Source organism: Rhea pennata, chromosome Z, assembly GCF_028389875.1.
Source record: "Rhea pennata isolate bPtePen1 chromosome Z, bPtePen1.pri, whole genome shotgun sequence".
Lineage (NCBI taxonomy): Eukaryota > Metazoa > Chordata > Aves > Rheiformes > Rheidae > Rhea > Rhea pennata.
Genome location: NC_084702.1, coordinates 61,070,365 through 61,091,222, shown reverse-complemented (window position 1 = coordinate 61,091,222; position 20,858 = coordinate 61,070,365). Strand labels below are relative to the sequence as shown.

Sequence of the window (20,858 nt, the reverse complement as noted above, 5' to 3'; positions counted from 1 at the left end):
CCGCGCAGAGCTGATCTTCATTATCCCCAGCAGCAGCTGTGCCTTGGCAACCCAGCAGCTGACCCCTCTTTGCCTTTAGCCACTGAGGTTTAGCTGAAAAACAAAGGTAGCCAATACTGATTTCTTTAGTTGCCTCAGAAATTAAGTAAGCAATGACAAATCAACTGTTTCCCCAGCACCTCTTGATTATCAAGTCATTGAAGGAAACTAATAAATTTGAACAGATGCATCTCTCACATGTAAATATCCATGGCATGCAAACACAAAAGGGCCCTAAGATTTTGTCTGAGCTCCCACAAATCACAAGTTATGCTTCCCCTCTACTCACCTTGCCCTGAGCTCAAGGGCTTGGGTTTCAGGAAATACCTTTCAGAAAGATCTTGTTTTAAAGATATCAATAAAAATTAAATTTCATCACATTCCCATCTTTCAGTACCCCACTGGTTAAAAAAAAAAAAAAAAAAAAAAAAAAAAAAGTCTCCTTCTTAAGTGTATCAAGCTTCATCTTCTAACCATTAAGCATTATTCTTTTCTTAACTGGTTTCTTTGCTGCTTGCCAACATATATACTTTCTGCACTTCCACAAGCTAATCGAGTGACCTCCTGTTCTTGTTTCTCATAAATGGATAAGACTGTGCAGTAATGCAAACTCTCAGTCCAAGGAAAATAATTTTGAATACTCACATTGCATCCTCTACAGTTTTACAAAAGCCTGCAAAAACTGCAATATTTTCAGTGTCAGTCTCTCGGTATTGAGTGCAGAGGTACACACAAGAGATGAGTCAGCTGATTTTATGTAACAACCTCCAGTTTAGACCTTCAAGAATCACAGTAGTCCTCTGCCTCAGCATAATACTGGGAAGCCTTGTTCACTGTAGGAGTAGTCTCTTATAGAGCCATAGTTTTCCAGAACAGTCTTCCCCCTTCCTCTTTTTCTTTTTTTTTTTTTTTAAGTAACCTACATTTCTTTTTCTTAGATGTATAACCTTGATGTGACCATGTCTGAATTCATTTTCAACCTGCACTGTTCCATATTAATGCCTTGTTATTATTATTAACCACTCTGAAACATTAATGAGATTAACAGTGATTTTTATTTTTACATCCTTAAGGAAAACACTGGCTAGCAGGAAAATCTAGTAGTGATTCCTGTAGAAAATCCATAAAGAGTATCTCCATCAGTTATGATTCCCCCATGCCTGCAGTTACTCAGTTCTTAGTCACTCAAACACTAACTGACATTATCCATAACAATTTTGCCAGATGCTACTAAATGAAATGGCATAGAAAACCTATTGTATCCACAATTTTCAGCCATGTTCCATAGCTCCATCAATACCTCTAAGGACTCCATAAAAAAGAAAGAATTAAGTCAGCTAACCTAAATCTGCTATACAGATATGTCAACTCCACAGAAAAATTTTCAGAAGTCAAGAACTGAAACACACTATCAAACAATTTTATCTTTGTCACAAAAAAACCCCCAGCTTTTCCAAGCAATGATATTCTATCAAAAAAAAAGCAATGTAAAGTAAAACCAAAAAATACCCAAGCATATTCTGTATCAGTTTTTCCACTCCTTTGCCATTAACTTGGATTATTCCCACTTACCTTTTTGAAAAAGAGTGTATTTGGCATTCTTCTGATTTTTTCCTGTTTTTGCCAGAGCAAGGAAGAGATGTCTTTGGGCAACTCTGGATATCTAAAGGTCCTCAGAAAAGCTGTGAACGTGAAAATAACTATCCCTAACCAATACTGTTTAAACATCTTGCCTCTCTCAATAACTTTTAGAAAGAACTTCACGCACACAGATCAGCTTCATTCTTTTCAAACACAGGCCTGAGCATCTCCTTTATGTTATAAAATTATCACAATGAAACTATATGGGAGTTAGGAGCACAAATAGAAATACATGAATAAGAAAATATTTCTCCTAACTTTAGATGTCTATAACCAGGTAACTAGAGCCATCTATTCCCTTTACAGTCAGTGGAAAGCAACAGTTGCCTTTCCAATATATCTACATTGCACCAAAATATTTATCCAAGGAGATAAATAGTGTCTTAGATACCTAAATATTCTATAATCTGAGTTTCTGAAAAAAACATTCACAGCCCAATATAGCAAGAGATTTTGATCAACAATGATTATAGTGCTAGTACTTGAACACAGGGCTAAAGAACTTACTCGTGTAACTTCAACTCTATCTTTCAGGCTTTGTTTTCCTGAGAAGCCTATCATTCCACATTTCTGCTGTAAGCATAAAGAATTGATGAAAAAAGTAATGTTAGTGCATTACAGCTGGTATAAAGTACATCACCTGTTCCAAGTTAATAAAATTCAAGTGCACTTAAATACCTGGAAAGTAATATCTGTAAGAAATGAGTTTGTGAATTCCAAACCTAGAGTAGCCTCCTAAAGCTAAAATAATTAGAATCATAAGCCCAAAGGCAGTAGGAGATTTAAAAATTTCTGGTCAAGAAATAAAGTGAGTCATACTGAGTTAGCATGCGATAGAAGAGAGAAGCTAAAAGAAAGAGAAGCTCTTAGGTTATAAAACATGTTTTTGGAAGAGAGAGAGAGAAAAAGTTGTGGCACTTCATGGCAATAACTTTAAAAGCACAGTTTGACAGTATGCTACCTTCCTAGCTGTAGTTCTTATTTCTGCCTAACAGAACAAGACAATGAAATCCCCCAGATTTTGCCCAAACTTCCTCTCTGTTAATAAAGTAACATCTGAAAACAGTTCCAGAAAATAACATCAGCCATCAGTCATTCTTTGTAGTCATACATGTTAACAACTGATACCACAAACATGATAAATCAGAAGTGAATTAAACAGACTCATTCGCAGTAAAAGCAATTAAATAATCCATGTGCATTAAATGATGATGAAAGCTAATGATGAAAGCCATCACTCACAGTATGATCAATGCCAGGATTAGAACAAAAACTGAGATATGTGAACCAAAAGATTTTCTTGATGACCAATTGTTAATTTAGGAACTGGAGTAAACTGCATTTGTGTAGGGAAAGAAAGCATGGCCACAAATAGCAAAAGTGATGGGAAGCAAAGGCTTATCTCCCTTCCCAAAAGGTTCTTCCCTCTTCCAGTAGATTCTAGAGCAAAGCTCCCATAGATATGAGGTCACCAGGAACTACTAGATCAGGAAAAGAATTCTAGTTAGTGTGTAGTTGGAGGAAAGAAAAGATGCTGCAATTTCTCCTCATGGAAAATAATGGGTAAACTAAAGTTTACATCTCCCCCCCAAAAAAAAGTTTAAAACAGACTAAAGAAAGATAAGAAAAATGAGGGGGGAAGGGAAAGAACAATGGGGAAAAGTATCCAGTACAACACTAAGTCATGTCAGTAAACAGGGAAATGATTTTCAGTGGCTAATTGGCTTCTACTTCTCCTTTGCAGTTAAGGACTGACAGAGTTCTTGGGAGTTTCCACTTTTTGATGCAAGACAACCTTTCCTAATAGCCTAACTCATTATTGTACTTTAGCTGTAACCAGATTTTTGTATGTGAGTAGTCTAGTGATAGTCTAACTTCAACTGCACATAAGCATATACAGAAGAATACGGCGAATCTAAAAAGACTGTCACATTTAGAGACCTCGTACAAAAGGTAAGAAGTGGTCTCAGATGACTTTAAATATTAACTAATTAATATTTCCTTAATGTTGTTGAGAGTGATCCATTTTCTTTAAGAAATGAAGATTACTGAAATCAAATCCAAGTATAACTGATCTGTGAAAACACATCATGGAATCATGCATGTACAGTTCATCGAAAGCACAACGCCTGAGGAATCTTTCAGTCTATTAAGCTATCAACCTTGTAATGTACATCTCATAACTTATTGACTAGTCAGGAGGCTGGCAAAGTAAAAATGCTCTCAATGCTGCATTACAGGATAGTCAGTCATCATGATGCTTATCATATTTTCAGATAGAAGTTTAGTGAGATGTCAGCTGCCTTCATACCTGAACACTCTACTCTGGGGATTCAGCATGTGTGAAATGCTGTTCATTAAAAATCTGATGCATGACATGAAACCACCACTGTAAGTAAATATTGGAAAATGTTAATGCTTTAATAGCTCAAAAATGCTGTCACTACCAATGAAGTTATACCCAGTCAAGTTATAGATACAGTATATTTCATAAAGCACAAATGCAACCATTAAAGGCACATATCCTTTAATGTCACTTCCACATGTGCCTTCCTTTTCCAGAGCAAATCCAAGGCTTTGGATTTTTTTGATAAAATGTGCAACTTCTATTGGACAGGCATCCAATTTTAAACAACAATACTTAGGAAGAGGTATGGAAATGGCTTTAAAAACCTGGGTCTGTATTACAGAAGTTAACGATTTTTAACAGTTGACTCAAGCTGTAATGCATCACATAAATCAGGAAACTAAGGACAAGTTTTTACACTTCTCTGAAATCAGCCATATATAAAGAACACTACAATACACAAACACACTACGATACACAAACAAAATCCAGTGTTTCATACATATTCAAGTATATACAGCACATTAATTCCACAAGCTATACATGAACAAATATAGTCCAGTCCAACATTTTTGCAGGTGAAAAATGCTGTTTACAAGATATCAACAGTACATTACAGAAAAATACATTTAGTTCGTGAAGAAATGGTTAGAATGCAGGAAATGTCTTACACCACCATGTAGAATAACCATCTTGGTTTTTCAAAAACAGGCATTAGAAAAATGGTCTACAAAAATACTGATAAAGGTTCACATTTCTACTGCCTCAATACTTTTCTCTTCTTTTCTACTGCACCAGCAGTAGAAATACTATCTCCAGTATTTTTTGAAGTAATTACATGTCGGTCAGGCTCCCTTTGTGTAATATCCATTGATAATATGCTTCAATTCAGTTTGCTGATGAATTGCAAACCATTTACATCCGAAAGCTTCTGGTTCTGTGAAAAGGTTGAAATGGGTTTTTTAAGGCCCACATCAGTATTGGTGGTTTCTGCTTATTTTTTTCTGGAAATAGCACTGCTTCAGCTTCAGGAGTAGGAAATCGTATTCTATACACTTCAGGGTAAGATTTCTGGAACTAGAAAAATACACCAATTTAAATGAAAAATTCACTCCAAAGCTTAGCATTTAAATAACATTACCTCCACTTATGGAATAGAAAAATACATATTCTTCTAATGCACTCTATATAGAAAAACTTATTTTCCAATATGGTTTGATTCATCACAATACCTTTATTCTAAATAATTTTAAAAAGCTATAAATCCAGGAATATCTACTATTTTAAAACTCAATTTCTCTTGAAAAAAATCAGACATTTAAGACCTCATAGAACTTTTTAAAATTAAGACTGTAGAAGAATTATTTACTTGTTTGAGCTTCTTCTTCTTGTCTTTGATAGATATTTCTTTATTCATTGCGATTTCCTCCAATAAAGCTGTCAGTGGTTCTTGAGAGCCATTTGCCCTTTGGGATTCAAATTCATCTGTACTGATTTGGTGACAAAATGATGGAGCAGGAAAAGTTGCATCAGTGTCAGCTACAGCATATTTTATCTGGAGAGAAAAAACAGAAGAGCTATGTCTTCAGGAATAAATTTGGGAAAAGTGGCTTAATCAAATTGACCACTTAAATTCCCTAAACAAAGAAGATACGGAGTAAAGAGCTGAGATTCTGCTTCCCATCACTTGCATGAGAGTGAGTTCTAGTAAGTCAAAAAACATGACACTAAGGAAGCTTGCCTCATTCTTAGAAACAGCTAAAAAATGACTAATCATTTTGGTACAATTTAAGGAAGAACAAACTGAAAAGACAGCAGCTTTGAACAAAAAAAAATAGGAAAAGGAAATAGAAAAAAAGTTATGAAAAAGCTAAGTAAGGATAGCTCTAGCAGAAAAACAGAACATTGATCAGAACACTAAATATCCCTTACAGTTTTTCACTGCCACAAACTTAATTTCCCAGATCGGGACCCCATTCCCTGAAGATACAGGGTCGACCAACAGGAAACTGTTTACATGTTCCTGTCTAAGTGACCCAAGATCTACTTAAGTTTGATGTAAGTATATACTTATGATCAATGGACAGCAATGAAAATTAACTAGCTCTGCATATACTAGCAGAGATAAAATCTTTTAAATCTGTTAAACTTTCATGAACAGAAAGTATAAATTTGTTACAGCAGCATAGACATTAAGACTTTTTCACCAGACACCTACTTGGACTCTTTTGAGATGTACAACATGTTCCTCTATAGAAGCTTTTAAGGAGGAAGGAATGTTTAAGATTTCTTGATAGTTGTCCATGAGAAAAGACACTAGTTTAGCAGCAAGCAGTTCATCCAAGTCCATTTCATCCTTTGAGCAGAGGATACAACGAGAAAATGCCTGAACCATCTGAGAAAAAAGAAAATTGTATATATTTTTCTATTAGAGGATTTTTTTTTCTTTTTCAGAAAAAAAAGATTCTGAGAGCACAAAAGCCACAATACTTCCAATACAAAAAGTACTGTATACAATGACACTGTTCAAGCGGACTGAAGACACCTCTTGCTGCAATACATACTCTAACTTTAGATGTAGAATGGCTAGGTCCATTATATTCTCAGAACTTGGCTAGATAGCCATTTCATATAACTTTTCCAGTTAAATAGGATACATATTTCAAAGATTTAAATATTACAAGTAATTTATTAGAAGTTAACCTTCTAGAAAGAAGGTAGAAAGAAAAATTAAATGTCATGATTTTTAAATCCTAAACTCACTAAAGTTCAGGCCCAGCTGACTTCATGTCTTCATGTCTCAAGCTCAGACATTCAGTTTAGAACATTAGTTACGAGTTTTCTGGTTGTGCATAAGTCATTAACATTGTAAGCACAGAAGGCAAACAAAGCATTGGTTTTCTGCCACATGCCATAGATACTGAAAAAAAAAACACACTAGTATGAAGTACATGGATTGTGAAGGATCCACTTTAAAAGTACCTTATAGATTATAGCATAATCAAACACATTTATAGTTAATTTATAACCTTAGCAGTCAGGAATTTAATTATTCTAATCAAATACCATTCATAGTTAATTAAAATCTTAACTGCTATAGAACAAATTTAGATTTATCCATACAACTTCAAGATTTTTATGCAGTGATTCTACCACTTAGAGCTCTGGTGCCCTTTTCCTTGTAGAAGCCTTGACAGTTAACCAAAAAGGAGATGTTTTTAGGCAAATGGAATCTCTAAGTTCTGCTTAATACAATAAGTATCAATTTCACTTTTTCATAACATGTTGTTGCAAACAGTGGTAACTCCATGAACAGCTCTACAGACAAAGCATTAACACAAGCTAGAGCTTTGTCAAAAACTAATTAAAACAGCCCTCAGAGAGAAAAATGTTGTAGTTAAGTATGTACAGAAACAGGTACTGAAATAATCTGGCAGGATTTTTTTTAATAGCTTTGAACAAGTAAATCAGAACTAGAATATTCACCTACATCCTTTTAATTATGACTGAAACAGACAGTATTTTTCTGTATCTTTTTCTCACTTTCTGCAGTGAAAAAGAACGCTAGAGACCTCACCTTCTGCTGCATTTTATTTTTTCTACTCAGTAGAGAACCTGTCCAAATCCCACTAGTCTATGTGGAAAATCAGCTGAGATGTTACTTTCATCGACTTTCATCACAGATCAACCCTTCAGCAAACAGGCAAATGGCTTTTTGCATACATTCTCCAAAAAGAACCTTTTACCTGTGCTATTCCAAAAGTCTGGTCTACACTCTTTGCCTTAGACAATACATACCAAGGTTCTGGTCCTCACTGATTCAGAAAGAGGTGGCAAGTCCTTGTTAAAGCTGATTCTTGCCATCATCCTCACCAATAGCTGCAGTTTTTTTCGATTTTCTGGAGGCAGCAAGAGACAGCAAATCTGAAGAGCTTCTATGACCTTGCTGTGTTTTTGCAGTAGACCTGGTTTATAGAAGACCAGGAAATTCAGCAACATTTCAGAATTATGCTTTTCCATATCATTTAAAATGTTAATTTCCTCAAACAGTCCTTGCAAATTCCTCCCCTGCTCATTTAATATCCTCCTAGAACTTGACTCACCAAAAAATCCAGGAAGGTGGCTTCTAGAATCAGAATCATTTTCCACTATGCACCTTGTCTAAGTACTTACAAGCTTAGAAGACTTCCTTCTGATACACTGGGGAGTATTAATAGCTATAACCTATATCTCTGGATATTAATAGACTTTCAGAGAACTACAGTAAGTTGGGTTCATCCTTTGCTTTCTTTCCCCTCCAAGCTTTCTCAGCCTTCCCCCACATGAAAGAGGCCCCAATCATCTTTGTGGCCCTTCACTGGCCTCTCAACAGTAAATCCATGTCTTCTCTCTACTGCGGATCCTAGAATTGAGCATACCACTACAAATGTGGCCTCACTAGGGCTGAGCAGAGGGAACAGATCACCTCCCTCAACCTGCTGGCAACACTCTTCCTAATGTAGCCCAGGGTGCTGTTGGCCTTCTTCGCTATAGAGGCACATTGCTAGCTCACGTTCAGCTTGTGGTCCACCAGGACCTGCAAGCCCTTCTCCGCAAAGCTGGTTTGTCCTAAGCCTGCTTTGCTACATGGGGTTGTTCCTCCCTAGGTGCAGGACTCTGCATTTCCCTTTGTTGAGCTTCATGAGGCTCTTCTGTGCCAATTTCCCCAGCTTGTTGAGGTCCCTCTGAATGGCAGAAAAATATCTGGTGTATCAAACAGTCCTCCCCTTTTTGTATCATCTGCAAATTTACAGAAGGTGCACTGTTTCCCACGATCCAGGTCATTAATGAACAGCAGTTTCCCCAGTATTGACCCCTGGGGTATTCCACTAATAATTGGCCCCCAGCCAGACATCGTACCACTGATCACAATCCTTTGAGCCCCAGCAGTCAGTCTCTAGTTCACCTCAGTGTCTACTTATCTAGCCCATACTTCAGCTTGTCTGAGGATGTTGTGAAAGACTGTTTAAAGCCTTACTAAAGTAAAGATAAACAGCCTCCGCTGCTCTCCCTTCATCCACCAAGCCAGTCTGCTCCACAGTGTAAAAAATGAAGTTGTTATTAAATTAAGAACAAAAAAAGTGCGGTAAGCGTGGTAGTCAAAACAGACAGTATTCCAAAAAAGCATGGCAAAGCATTGTAATTCATTTCATTTTCAGAGCAAAGCTTTTTTAAGTTCAAAGGAAGATTGGTCATGCATACTGGTGCATACGTTTAGAAGTAGCAACGGGGAATAACTAGTCAGAAAAGAACTGCTTTATAAACAATCACTACAACCTATATAAATAGTAATGATATGTTAAATAAGTTTAAATAAACAATTTTGTCCATATGTAGAATGGTCAGAACGGGTTCTAAATAAATTTGACACTTTTGATATGGTATATTAATTCAAGAAAGTTAATTCAAAAACACACTTTTTGGTTTCCTCCTTGACTACTTACCTAATACACTCACAAAAACATCAAAAAGATGAAATGTGAGAAGAGGTTCTTTCATCTGGCCAAAATAGTCTGCTATAGTTTTGAAGACATCTCTTTCAAATCCTGAATATGTTGGCTGCTTCAAATCTGAGCAGCTGGGCCCTAAAAAAAAAAACAAGTGCAGCCAACAGCAAGACCATTATTTTCTATTCTAGTCAATAAAAATGCAACTCCAAGTAGAAAAGTAGAAAAGTTTAGACTCATTATTCAAAGTTATATTACTATATTACACTTAAAATTCAACAGATCTAGGAAAAATATATGTAGCAGGAAAAATATGAATAGAACCGTTAAATGCTCTATATATTTCAGTGAAATAGACTGCACTAGTAGGGGGACATATGGTGGCAGATCTTTTCTAATTCTGCTTTCAAGGCTGCAATCAGAAAAAAAAATCAACTCTGAATATATGAGATATTTGATGAAGTGGTAAAGGAGCAATCAATTCCTTTTCTTTGGAATATACTTACAATTTGCTAGACATTTCATTGCTGACAATATCCAGTGAGGTAATTCCTCTGCACAGAGGAGGGGGAAAACGAAAAGAAAAAAAAAATGAGAATTTAAGTGTTAAACTGTAAGATAAAAACTGAAATTGAAAATATTTTTAATTTTAAAAGTTTCTCTAGCTAGAAGTTGATTAATTAAAAAGGCAGGTTATCCCTTAACATACAAATATCTTCCACCAGACGTAAAGTTAGATCAATGCTTTAGTACCTCCAGTACTCAATATCAGTTGCACCTATTCCCCTTACAGCTCAGCCACCAAAATGGATCCTATAAAAAAATCTTAACCTGCCTTGCAGAAGTTGGTCAAACTATTCAAACTACACCTTCAACAGTGCTTTACAGTATGGTGTTTACTTTGTACTGAAGCTGCACTCAAGTTCGTTTCTGAAGGGAGGGAGGTAATATTCTTGAACTGTTCCACTTGTCTGTAAAAAATGCATACAGACTCTGGATGTGGTTTCACTCACAAACCAAGCTAGATTCCAATGTTATATTTTACTTCTGTACCAAGCCCATGGAAAACACAGTAGCAATAACATGTAATATAACACAGCAGCAAAGATGCTTCAATTTCTCCCTGACACACCAAAAGTTTTAAACTTGGCACTAATTTTAAAACATGTTGACTGAAGATGCAAAACTGAAAAAATACATAAGCCTCTCTCTGTATGTATTTTGATGCCTTCTCACTTTGTGATACACATTAACCTCATGTAGCCCCCTCCAATTCAGGTACAGTTGAGAGTTGGGCTGAGAAAGCCAGCTTAAAATGAGTAAGATCCCTATCTTCATAGGTAAAGACTTGCTGCTCTGTCTTTCGCCTTCATCCTTTGACCCTGCTAAAGCAACAGAATGTTGAACAGGGTAAAAACCATGGAAGAATGAATACTGCTTCCTACTACTGTGAGTTCAGAAGACAAGAATGGTATAGTTCATAAAAACTCTAGTAGAAAAGTGGTTATACAAGCACAAAGATGTCACACATTAATATAGATTGTAGTTAATGCTTTTTCTACTAGCAAACTATATTATACTAAAAGTTAAATTCTTTTAAAATACTCACTTGATTTATCTTCTAAAATAACAATGCCTTGCTTATTGACATTGTATGCATTTTGAACAATATGCTTAGAATTCACAAGCTTTGTATCTAGCACTTCATCCAGTGAATCCAAATCTAAGATCTTCTGCAAGCTAAAAAAAAATATATATTTATATAAAATACACCATCTAGTCAGAGAGAGAAACATATAGTATCAGTATAGATATGATTCTGAAAGAGATCCTTTCTGTTTATTGTTTTAGCATATGGAAGACTAAAGCAGTTTGAAATCCATCTTTGGATCATTAAAATTTCTATGCTAATCTGCAGCAGATTAAGTTTATTGCATGAAAATAACATACCATTTTAGATATAAAAATCTGTAGTAAGGCTTCAGATACGTTGCAGAAACAGCTAATTTGTATTTTTACATAAAAAAAAAAAAGCTTTCACTGGTCTATAGGAATGCCTTTAGCTTTGTATAGGATATTCCTTCTAGAAATAAAGACTATATCAGTCTTACAAAGCCTTTTGCATTCATAATCATCTGTTCCATTTCTTACATCCTCAGACTAAATGTCACACGTGTCTTTAAAGAGTTCTACAACAGTATACTACTACAGGAATGCTTCAATTTCACAACCATGAGAAAGGGATTGGGGGAAAAGAAGTAAATAAACAAAACAAAGCCCATAGAACAAAAGGTGTAACATAGCATAACAGGAAAAAAGTCAAAGCTGTTAAACTCAGTTTTGCAGAATTTGATAGTCAGACAGTAAGCAGTAGGGTTAGTCTAGCTAATATGGGTGTAATGACAGTGACAAAGGGTGAGTGGATGAAATAATGAGATCAGCAGAGAAGACAAACAAGACTTGCCTAACACACAGTGCTAGCCTAACAACAGATGACTCACAAGTACACTCACCGTGACAATGTCATGGATTTCCAGATCTCTTCTATATTTGCCTGTGTTAGCTCTCTGCGAAACAGAAGCTTGCATGCTGGTACTTCTCCTATAGCTATACTGTGACGCTTGTACCACATTTCAGAGTTCTGAAATCAGAAAACACACTTCTCTTTAGCTGGCATTTTTTTTAAAACTATTAAATCATATAATACGCCTACAGTATAGCATATTTTTTGCTACAAGTACTTTAAATACTTAAAGTTCTAGTAAAATCCCCAGGCTGCAAGTATTTAGGTTTTAAAAATATGAAGCGTCTTCGTCTCCTATTTTGTCCAAAGTTGCATCAGAACAGCACTTAATTTCAGGAGTCAATGCCCACCAATCCTGTATTCAGATTCGCTTCATGACTAAAACTAGTTTAAGTCACTTATTCTCAACTACCATTTACAGGAGAAATTACTGAAAAATTATTAGCCAAGACACCAAAGATTGATACTCATTCAGCATACACTGACCATGACTAAACAGTAAACTCCTCTGGAAGATTTTACATAGGAAGAAAGGAAGCAGCTACAGCTAAGAAAAACCATCAGAGCTAGACCACCATTGTAACAAAATCAACTAAAGCAGAAGAGAACACAAATCTGTGTGACCATCTTTTGGTCAACCTTCCAACCCCAGCTCACTATCTGAAGGTTGTCATGAACATGACAATGGATATATTATTTACATCAGCAATATATTTTTCTAAGCGAAGCTCCTGATCATTTGCACCACAGATCAATCCTCAGAGCACACTAACAAGATTCCCTGTGACCAAAACTAAACCACAAAATGCAGTCCAGGAATGCACTTAATTACTCCAGCCAGTGGTTGGTAGTCACTCCATGCCACCAGACAAACAAGTTTGAAACAGGTATCTTTATCATCATGATGTGTCAAAATATTAATTACTGCAGCATTTTAAGACACTGCCACTTTCAGCTACCTGTCCACTTCACCCTTCCACTGGAAGCTACACCTTTGTAAAAGAACCAGTAGAAAAGAAGCATATTCCATTGCCTCAGTTACCTCAATTCATAAGTCCACTATATTAGCCTAAATTGACAAGAGAGTTATTTTGAGTTACAGTGCAAGACTATATATGCTGTAGCACCTGAGACAGACATACATGCAATCCTTTGCTGACCCCTATCAGGGCAGGATACTTGGGACAATATTTAGGGCAGACAACTGAAGGCTATAACATCTTAGACCTGCAGCGGTAACTAGGAAACATTGCATTCTCTGAACTTCCATTTGGCACCATCTTTTCTCCCTTCCCTATAAGTCAATTATCTACTACTAAAGTTCAAAGGGTCATGTTTTTCTCTTCTAGAGAAAGAAATCCTCAACTCCCTCACTGTTCCATGGCTTTACAATCAGTTCAGATCCAAATGAGCCAGTTCCCAGAATTTCCTGTTTTCTTGAGAAATTCTACATAAGAAATGTATGCTGTGAAATAGGTGTACTACAACAAGGCAGAAACCTGCTCTACATGAAAGACATATTAGATCCGCACATAAGGAATTGAATTTCAAATATAGAGTAGCTATTTATTCAGGGCTTCTAGATTTCCAGCCAAATTGTAGGAGCTACTTTTCCAGACAGATTATAGACAACCAAGAAAATCAAGGCTGATGTGCTGCATTGAACAGCATTAAAAAGACAAAAGTATTACAAGAAGTCCCTCCAGTTCACAAAAAGCATGAGTATACTCATGTGCAAAAAGATATCCTGGAGGAAGGGTTTAGAATACACATAACCAGCAAGGTCTAGACTTTTAAGATGTTAAGGTTGTAAGAAGTGATACAATTCTGTTTTACTAATGAAGGCAACAGTTTAACAACTTTCGAAAGGTTAGATCAATCAAGGTAAGTGAGTAGGACCATCCTCGAAGCTCACAAAGGGAAAAAACAACTAATCCAGCACCACCTTTCATTAGCCGCAAGACAGCTATTGTGACAAAGGGAATGGAAGCCTTAATTTCATAGTAGCTAGAAAAGAAGTAATATTGTATATGTTCTACTACATGAAAAGTCTGAGTAAAACAGCTGTTCTGTAAGCAATAACAACTATTTTTTCTTGTAATGTAACAAATGCTTTATTGGAATTACAACAAACTGGTATACAAACTGAATGTCAAATATGACTACACTGAACTTAGTGGAAAGAACACTCAAAATCAACATTCCCAGTGGAAAGAACACTCAAAATCAAAATTCCCAGCAACTGATTAAGAACAATTTTACTTCCCATAAGTTTAAAATAACAGAAGTACTTTGCATTTAATCTCATTGACAAATATTGTGATGCAACTAAAAATATCATTTGTTCAATTTATTTCTATTATCTACTTTGCTTTCCAAATATGCTTATGTTTGGAGAAACAAAAGCAAAACTTACCATTGTAACTGATTTCACTAGGATATGTTCTTGAGAAGTGCCAGCCTTAGGTTCATTCCAATCTGGAAATTTAATTACTTCCTTCATACAGGAAGGTTTCTTTGGATATGGCTTCAGTGGTGAAGAAGGAGGAAATCTACAATTAAAGAACATTTTTTAAAGTTGATGAACTCAGAATTACATACTTACCCAAACCTGTGTATTTGGCCTTTACATGCATACATATGAAAAATGCCTTGGATATTCAGTGCAACTTAGTTGCCTGAGACAGGTGCTGACTGACACATCAAATATCTTAGGATACCTTGTTTGGCCTTCAGCTGCTCCACCGGAATGAACAGTGCATGTCCCTTGCACATCCTATGACATAACTGAGTGCATCATATGGATGTCCAATATCCCATTGCATCTCAAAAAACACCAGCTGCCCCACTTAGACAACAGACTCAAGCCCTCATGAGAAGATGCTGGTTCTGCTGAAAAAGCTGTAAGTAGATTTTCCCATGTCGGGTGCACCTCTAACACGTATCTTACAAAGCAATGCTAGTCACATGACTAACACTCAGATTTAATTTGCAAGCATGCATGCGTCACAGCAAAATGTTATCCTATTTCCATATTTTCTTTTGTTTGCATGCTTTCCAGACCAAAATCACATCCCAGAGTTCTTTTTTCAGAAATTGTTTTCCAACTAGTTGTACAAAATCTCATTTATCTTTGAGGTCATTTGTTAGTGGAAATAAAAACAGATATTATAAACTAGCCTCTGCAGATAGTACAAAACAAATTCCAGTGCACATTGAATCCAGTCACATCTCCACTATGATCAGAATTAAATTACTCTGAAACTTAGGTTCCTCCCTACCCAGCTCTCACTATTGAAAGCTACAGCAATTAAAATTTATCACCACCATATTCCACTATCCTGATCAATATTTTTGCTTTGACAGGTTTGTACCACACTTTGGAAACCCCTCTCCTCACAGATCATACTTTCTGATCCTCACAAGACTTCCTCCCTTACCAATCAGTAAAGAAATGAGTTCTCACAACCAGGAAAAAAAAAAAAAAAAAAAAAAAGTGTATTCCTCCTTTTTCAGTAGCATTATGCCAAGATCCAGCAGGAGTAAGGCATTTGGGTGAACAGTTAAAAATTTCTGGTTTTATGGTGACCGGTTCATTAGCAAAATCATGTCACCTGAAGCTAGTAACTGGAGGGCATTCCAAAGCTGACATGTTAAAATTAACACATTTTCCAGTCAAAACACTCATTTTAGGAGTTTATACAGGGAGGGAAGATACCTGTTTGTGACACCTGGGGTGAAGGCTGCAGAACAGTATCATCAGCTAACACAGACACCATCAGTAAAGCAAGCACCGCAGCCATTCTCCCAGAGGTTTAGCAGCACATTCACAGTGCTATCCCTTTTGCTTTTAAGGCAATTGTTCAGATTCCAAGACCTGTAAAACCTAAGAGCTTCCAAAACCATAACATACCATATACTCTCGTAGACTACACTAAACCAGTAAGCCAGGACACAGGCACAGCCCGTTATTTCTGAAGCCTCACTAGTCCTCACCTTCTTACTTAGTTTGCCTAACAAATGAAATCAACATTTGGCAATGTTCATGAATGCTTGGTATACTCTATGGAGTGAGTAAGCACAGACAATTGTATTTACATCAGAGGTTATTGAAAGATCTAACCGTTTTGTTTCTAATAACACAGCCGTGCAACATATTATACGGTTGCAAATACAATAAGATAGTAATTTATAAAAAATACTACTCATCTCAACGTTTCCAGAGTGAGCATTGTCAATGGAATCAAAAGCTACTTGTGTTGTACTCACACGAACATGGCATGCAACCTGTATTTAAGGAGTAAAATCATAAAAGCCCACCAGAGGGAGCTACCAGGACATTAAATACATGAATAAAGACAGACTGGAAAATGGGAGTTCAATTGCACAAACAAGAGACTACTAGCGTGTGTTAAAGTCACACATCAAAAATATGATTAGACTACAGGGTTTTTTTTTTTATACTTCAAGCTCACTGGGAAAAGCTGGCTCCAAAATGTGTAAGTAGTATGCAATTTTATTAAAAATATCAAACTGTTCCATTAGTAACTCAATTATTCTTTGAATTGGAGGCAAAAAAAAAAAGATAGCAAAAGTTTTTCTGAATAGCAGATGATTAGAGAAAGAGCATAAGAAAACAGCAAGCATAGAGTAGTATTTCACCCAAACAACTCTCAGAGCTTCCTATAACCTTCAACTCATGAAGAGGTAACGTCTGATAATACATAGTATAAATGAGCAAAAACATTTGAATGTCACATTGCCAATGAGGAAAATAAAACAACAAAACACAAAATCTAAAAAACAGAAAAGAGAAAGCATAATATCCCTGGCTATCAAGAACTATTTAGTCTTTTGACAGAACTAATCTATATCCAGGAAAAAGAGACAAAGTATAGCCTCTAGCCATCTCAACACCTGTGGTTCCAGTAGAAAAAAAAAAATACAGATAGCACTGCCCTAAGAAAATAGACAGTGCAGGAGTGGGCTATACCAAACCAGTGACACACATGATCACTATGTGTCATATGAATATTTAATCATTTTAATGTCACTTGATAACGTGCACAGCTTTTCTACCCTTCAAAGATTTGGAGAGGGGACAAAGTAGTGAGGGTCCATGAAAACAATGAGTTGGTGGTTACAGGATTCCTTAACCTCTAAAACAGCTGATTATCACCTTATCAATTTTAAATCAAGAGCCAGTAACAGTCAACGTGAGGATGTGAATATTCTGCTTATATCAGACATATTTGTCAATACACTGATAAATCTAAAAAGAATAAAACAATTCATAGAAACGCAAGTCATCAGTAGAAGCAGAAACCTATATTGAGTCAAGATCAAAAGACCCATCTGGTCTGTCAAAGCCATATTCGCATCCCCAGAACAGCATAGCAGCCCACCATTTCACAAGAGGGAGCATCTAAGCTTTCTTCTCCCAATTTATTTCTCCTAATTTATTCAGATTAGTGAGAAAAAATAGGAACACAACCCTCAAAAGTTGCTAAACATAAGAAAGGCTAGACAGAATATTGCAGCAGATGAAGTCTTCTCTGTACAAGATGCAGAAAGACAAACATCTCAAACAGAAATACTACAACTCTGCTTTTCTCCTGCATTTCTGCAAACCCCACTCCTTTCTCTGCTTTGCTGTCCAAATACATACCTGAAATTATCCTTAAAAACGATTGTCATTATTCTGTTTCACATAGCGACCGTAACCCCTAGAAACACCAATCACATTACATAGAGATACTAATTGCTGTGCCTTCCACCACTCTCAGCATTCTTAATGTTCCTTTACTGGTCTTCCCAGCAAAAAGTCTAGGCATGCATTCAAAGAAAACTGCTTTTCCAGCTCTGTTTAAATAAACAAAAAGCCCACGCCAAACTACTTTAGTCTTCTCCAACTTGAAGTCAAGAAAGAAGCTCCTCTACACCTCTCCTTGTCTTCAATATTTCAAGTATAAGGCCAGCAAACAGGATCTTCAGTTTCTAGCTTTAGGACCGTTCAATTTCTTCCTCTTAATGTGTAATGTGTGCACAAGATCTACAACAGCTTTAAGTGCAGTGGATTTTTCTTTAGAGACTTAGAGAAAGATTTCTTCTAATTATTGGAATTAGCTAAAAACCAAAAGTAAGGATGCCTTATTTTTTAGTTTCTCTAGCTGTAGCATCCAGTCACATCACAATTACTTTCTATTTTCAGTATTTTTCATTAAATAAATACTCATAGACTAATCAGGTCACTTAATTTTTATATCAATATTCATCAGCTTTAGCTTCACCACATGCATACCAAACTTCATGTTATTACTGCTCTCTTACAAATCTATTCCATCATCTTTTTGGAAGTTTTGACACCACTACTGGAGATCCATTAGCAAGAACTACACTAACTCTGTATTTCCAAAGACACATCTCCAGTAAATGCTCATGCAAGCATTTTGTTTGCACAAAGAATCAGTGAACTTGATGCTAAAGCTCTCGTCTATCTTACCTTACTCCTTAACATCACAAAGCTCCAGACTAAAGTCTTTAAGTTTGTTAAACTTAAAAGTTTGTTAATAAACAGAGTTGGGTTGAGGAACTTTCTTACAAGATAAAGATGTTTACAACCAGAGTACACAAAATATAGTTCTTACTTTTAAACTATTCCAATAAAGTTAAGAATGTAGTGAACAGACACACTTAACCCTGTTTGTAGTCAAAAAACATTAGCCACCCACTTTACAAACAGGCTAGGTAAGATCATAAAGGAAAATGAGAAAGATAACTTCATCCACATCACATGGAATTTCAGCATTACATCTGTTTTTCAGAGTCAATATTAAGAAATTCTATGATCTATGAAACCATTACAAAAAGACTATTACATAAAGTTTATTTAAAGAAAAGCTTAACAAGTAGAAAGGAAGCATTACTGCCAGCTGATTTTCATCATTACTCTCAGAAGATAGCTTCTGTTTCCCCAAGAACAGACTTATCTCAATATGTTACAAGGCCATATTCAAGCTAGTGCTCATTTTAAACTAATTTATCAGGGAACAAGACAATGCAAGATGGCACAAGTTTAGAACCTTCAACCTGTTGGCACCCGGTCATTAACAGGAACCACAAAAGGGCAAGAAATCCACTCCAACAAGACCAGGCTTTTATTACCCCTATTTGTCCCCTATTAACAAGGCATTAGTTAAGAGGTCAAGCAGAAATAAACAAACAAACATTCCTGAGGCTGAGCTAATAAGAGATGAGAGAAAGCTAAGTTTTAACTACAGTTTTTTGGGTTTTTTTTAAATCCACAGGATCAATTTTCAGCCCACAGCATACAGAAAGAACTCCACCTTGACTGACATTTAAGTTCAGAAAAACCCTTCTCTCAGAAAGAATGGAAAAGCTCATCCAAAATTCCTGGGTGGGAGAAGGATAAAAAACTGGAGCTGGATACTCAGCACTCTTCTCGCTTCCATCAATATTATTTAAAAGAACATGTGTCAAGGAGATATTTGACAAGCTTGATACCTATTAACAGCAAACCAAACTCTTATTAAGAGTTGCAAAAGTTTTTGTTAGTACTCGTAAGAGAAAAATCAAGTAAAGTGCCTTCCAAAAGACAAATATTAAATCACAATCATTCACACATTTCTAAAGAAAAATTAAGTCTTTAACAGGAAAGCAGAAAAACAGACAGTGGTACCTTTTAAAGGGCCTTTTACAGAAATACTTGTAAGAGCAATACTCAAGTGTTAATATGCCCTGTTTTCATAAAACCAATGTCTTATAAAGTCACTGTAAACAGGTTTACCTATATAAGTGACCATCATCTTGAAAGTCCTCTTTGCCCCATCTTCCTTTAATGTCTTCAATAACATGATTTTTCAGGAACTTTTTAAGCAGCTTAACTGTTTGATTACGAGTTACTTCCGGGCCAAAGTTTTGATTACAGCCGAGTAGTTCATGTAACCAGTCCACTGCCTCTGAGGCTTTGAAACAACGCTCATAGCTTTTGAAGCGGCACCGATGCTTCCGTAAAGGCATCCCAGACCGAAAGAGCTCAATTATCTCATTCCACTACGGAAGAAGAACAAAACAAACTGTTATGGGAGCTCTTCTCCCAGAAAGATTTCAGTCTTGTGAGGTAAAAACCCGAATGCAATCAGATCTGAACACCCAGTTGCATGCATTTGGCTCACCTTTTTCACAAGCGCATTGAAATCTAAAACTAGGATTCAAGTACAAAGACAAGATTTTGAAAGCTGTAATATCCAGATTCCTACACTACCCACAGCTCCACAGCCGCAGCAAACGGTTTGGCTTCCCCTTGGCTTTTACTTAACAAAAGGGCAGGCCAAGGCCCAGCGCTGCCGGGCCCAGGGTCCCGCCCGCAGCGCCCGGGGTGCCCCCAGCCCCGGGGAACGCCAGCCCGCGGCCGACGGGAACGCGAGCGCACCGCCAGGCCCCACGACCGGGGAGCGGCTCGGAGCCGGGCCCGGTGCGCCCCGCCGCAGCAGCAGGCCTGCATCAAGATAAGGGGCCGCCACGCAGGGTCTCGCCGAAGGAGGCTGCGCAGGACGCGAGGAGGACGGGGCGGCCGCCGCCGCCCCGGGGAGCTCTCACCAGCCGGGTGGCGCGGTAGGGCCCGGGACCGACCAGCCTCGGCTCCATGGACGCGGCCGGGCCGCGCCGTCTCCACGGAGACCAGCCGCCACGCGCGCGCCGCGCCCGCCGACCGTTTGAATCCCGGCCCGCGAGGCACTGCCCTTCCCCATTGGGCGGCCGCGCTGCACGTGACGAGCCCGCTGCGCCCGTGATTGGCGGA

General features: G+C 37.1%; 1 protein-coding gene across 2 annotated transcripts; it reads right to left on the bottom strand.

Moving 5' to 3' along the window:
- Positions 1-4,942: 4,942 nt before the first annotated feature.
- DEPDC1B (DEP domain containing 1B) lies at positions 4,943-20,704 on the bottom strand. Of its 2 annotated transcripts, XM_062599360.1 has the most exons (11): positions 20,657-20,704; positions 19,845-20,110; positions 14,454-14,589; positions 12,027-12,154; positions 11,123-11,253; positions 10,020-10,067; positions 9,511-9,651; positions 7,826-7,992; positions 6,246-6,422; positions 5,397-5,582; positions 4,943-5,104 (listed from the first exon to the last, which is right to left on the bottom strand). In XM_062599360.1, the coding sequence occupies exons 1-11, from the start codon at positions 20,702-20,704 to the stop codon at positions 4,943-4,945; spliced, it is 1,590 nt and encodes a 529-aa protein (XP_062455344.1). The 2 variants fall into 2 exon arrangements, with proteins under 2 accessions (XP_062455344.1, XP_062455345.1); XM_062599361.1 differs by lacking the exon at positions 5,397-5,582.
- Between the last annotated feature and the right edge of the window lie 154 nt (positions 20,705-20,858).

Excerpts from the sequence above, each read along its gene's own strand:
- DEPDC1B (XM_062599360.1), bottom strand. The coding sequence starts at position 20,704 with ATGGAGCCGAGGCTGGTCGGTCCCGGGCCCTACCGCGCCACCCGGCTG. Across the intron at positions 11,254-12,026 it reads AAATCCATGACATTGTCACG|CTTGCAGAAGATCTTAGATT; the intron begins GTGAGTGTACTT and ends ATTTTTTTTTAG. Across the intron at positions 7,993-9,510 it reads TGTTTTTGTGAGTGTATTAG|GTCTACTGCAAAAACACAGC; the intron begins GTAAGTAGTCAA and ends TCTATAAACCAG.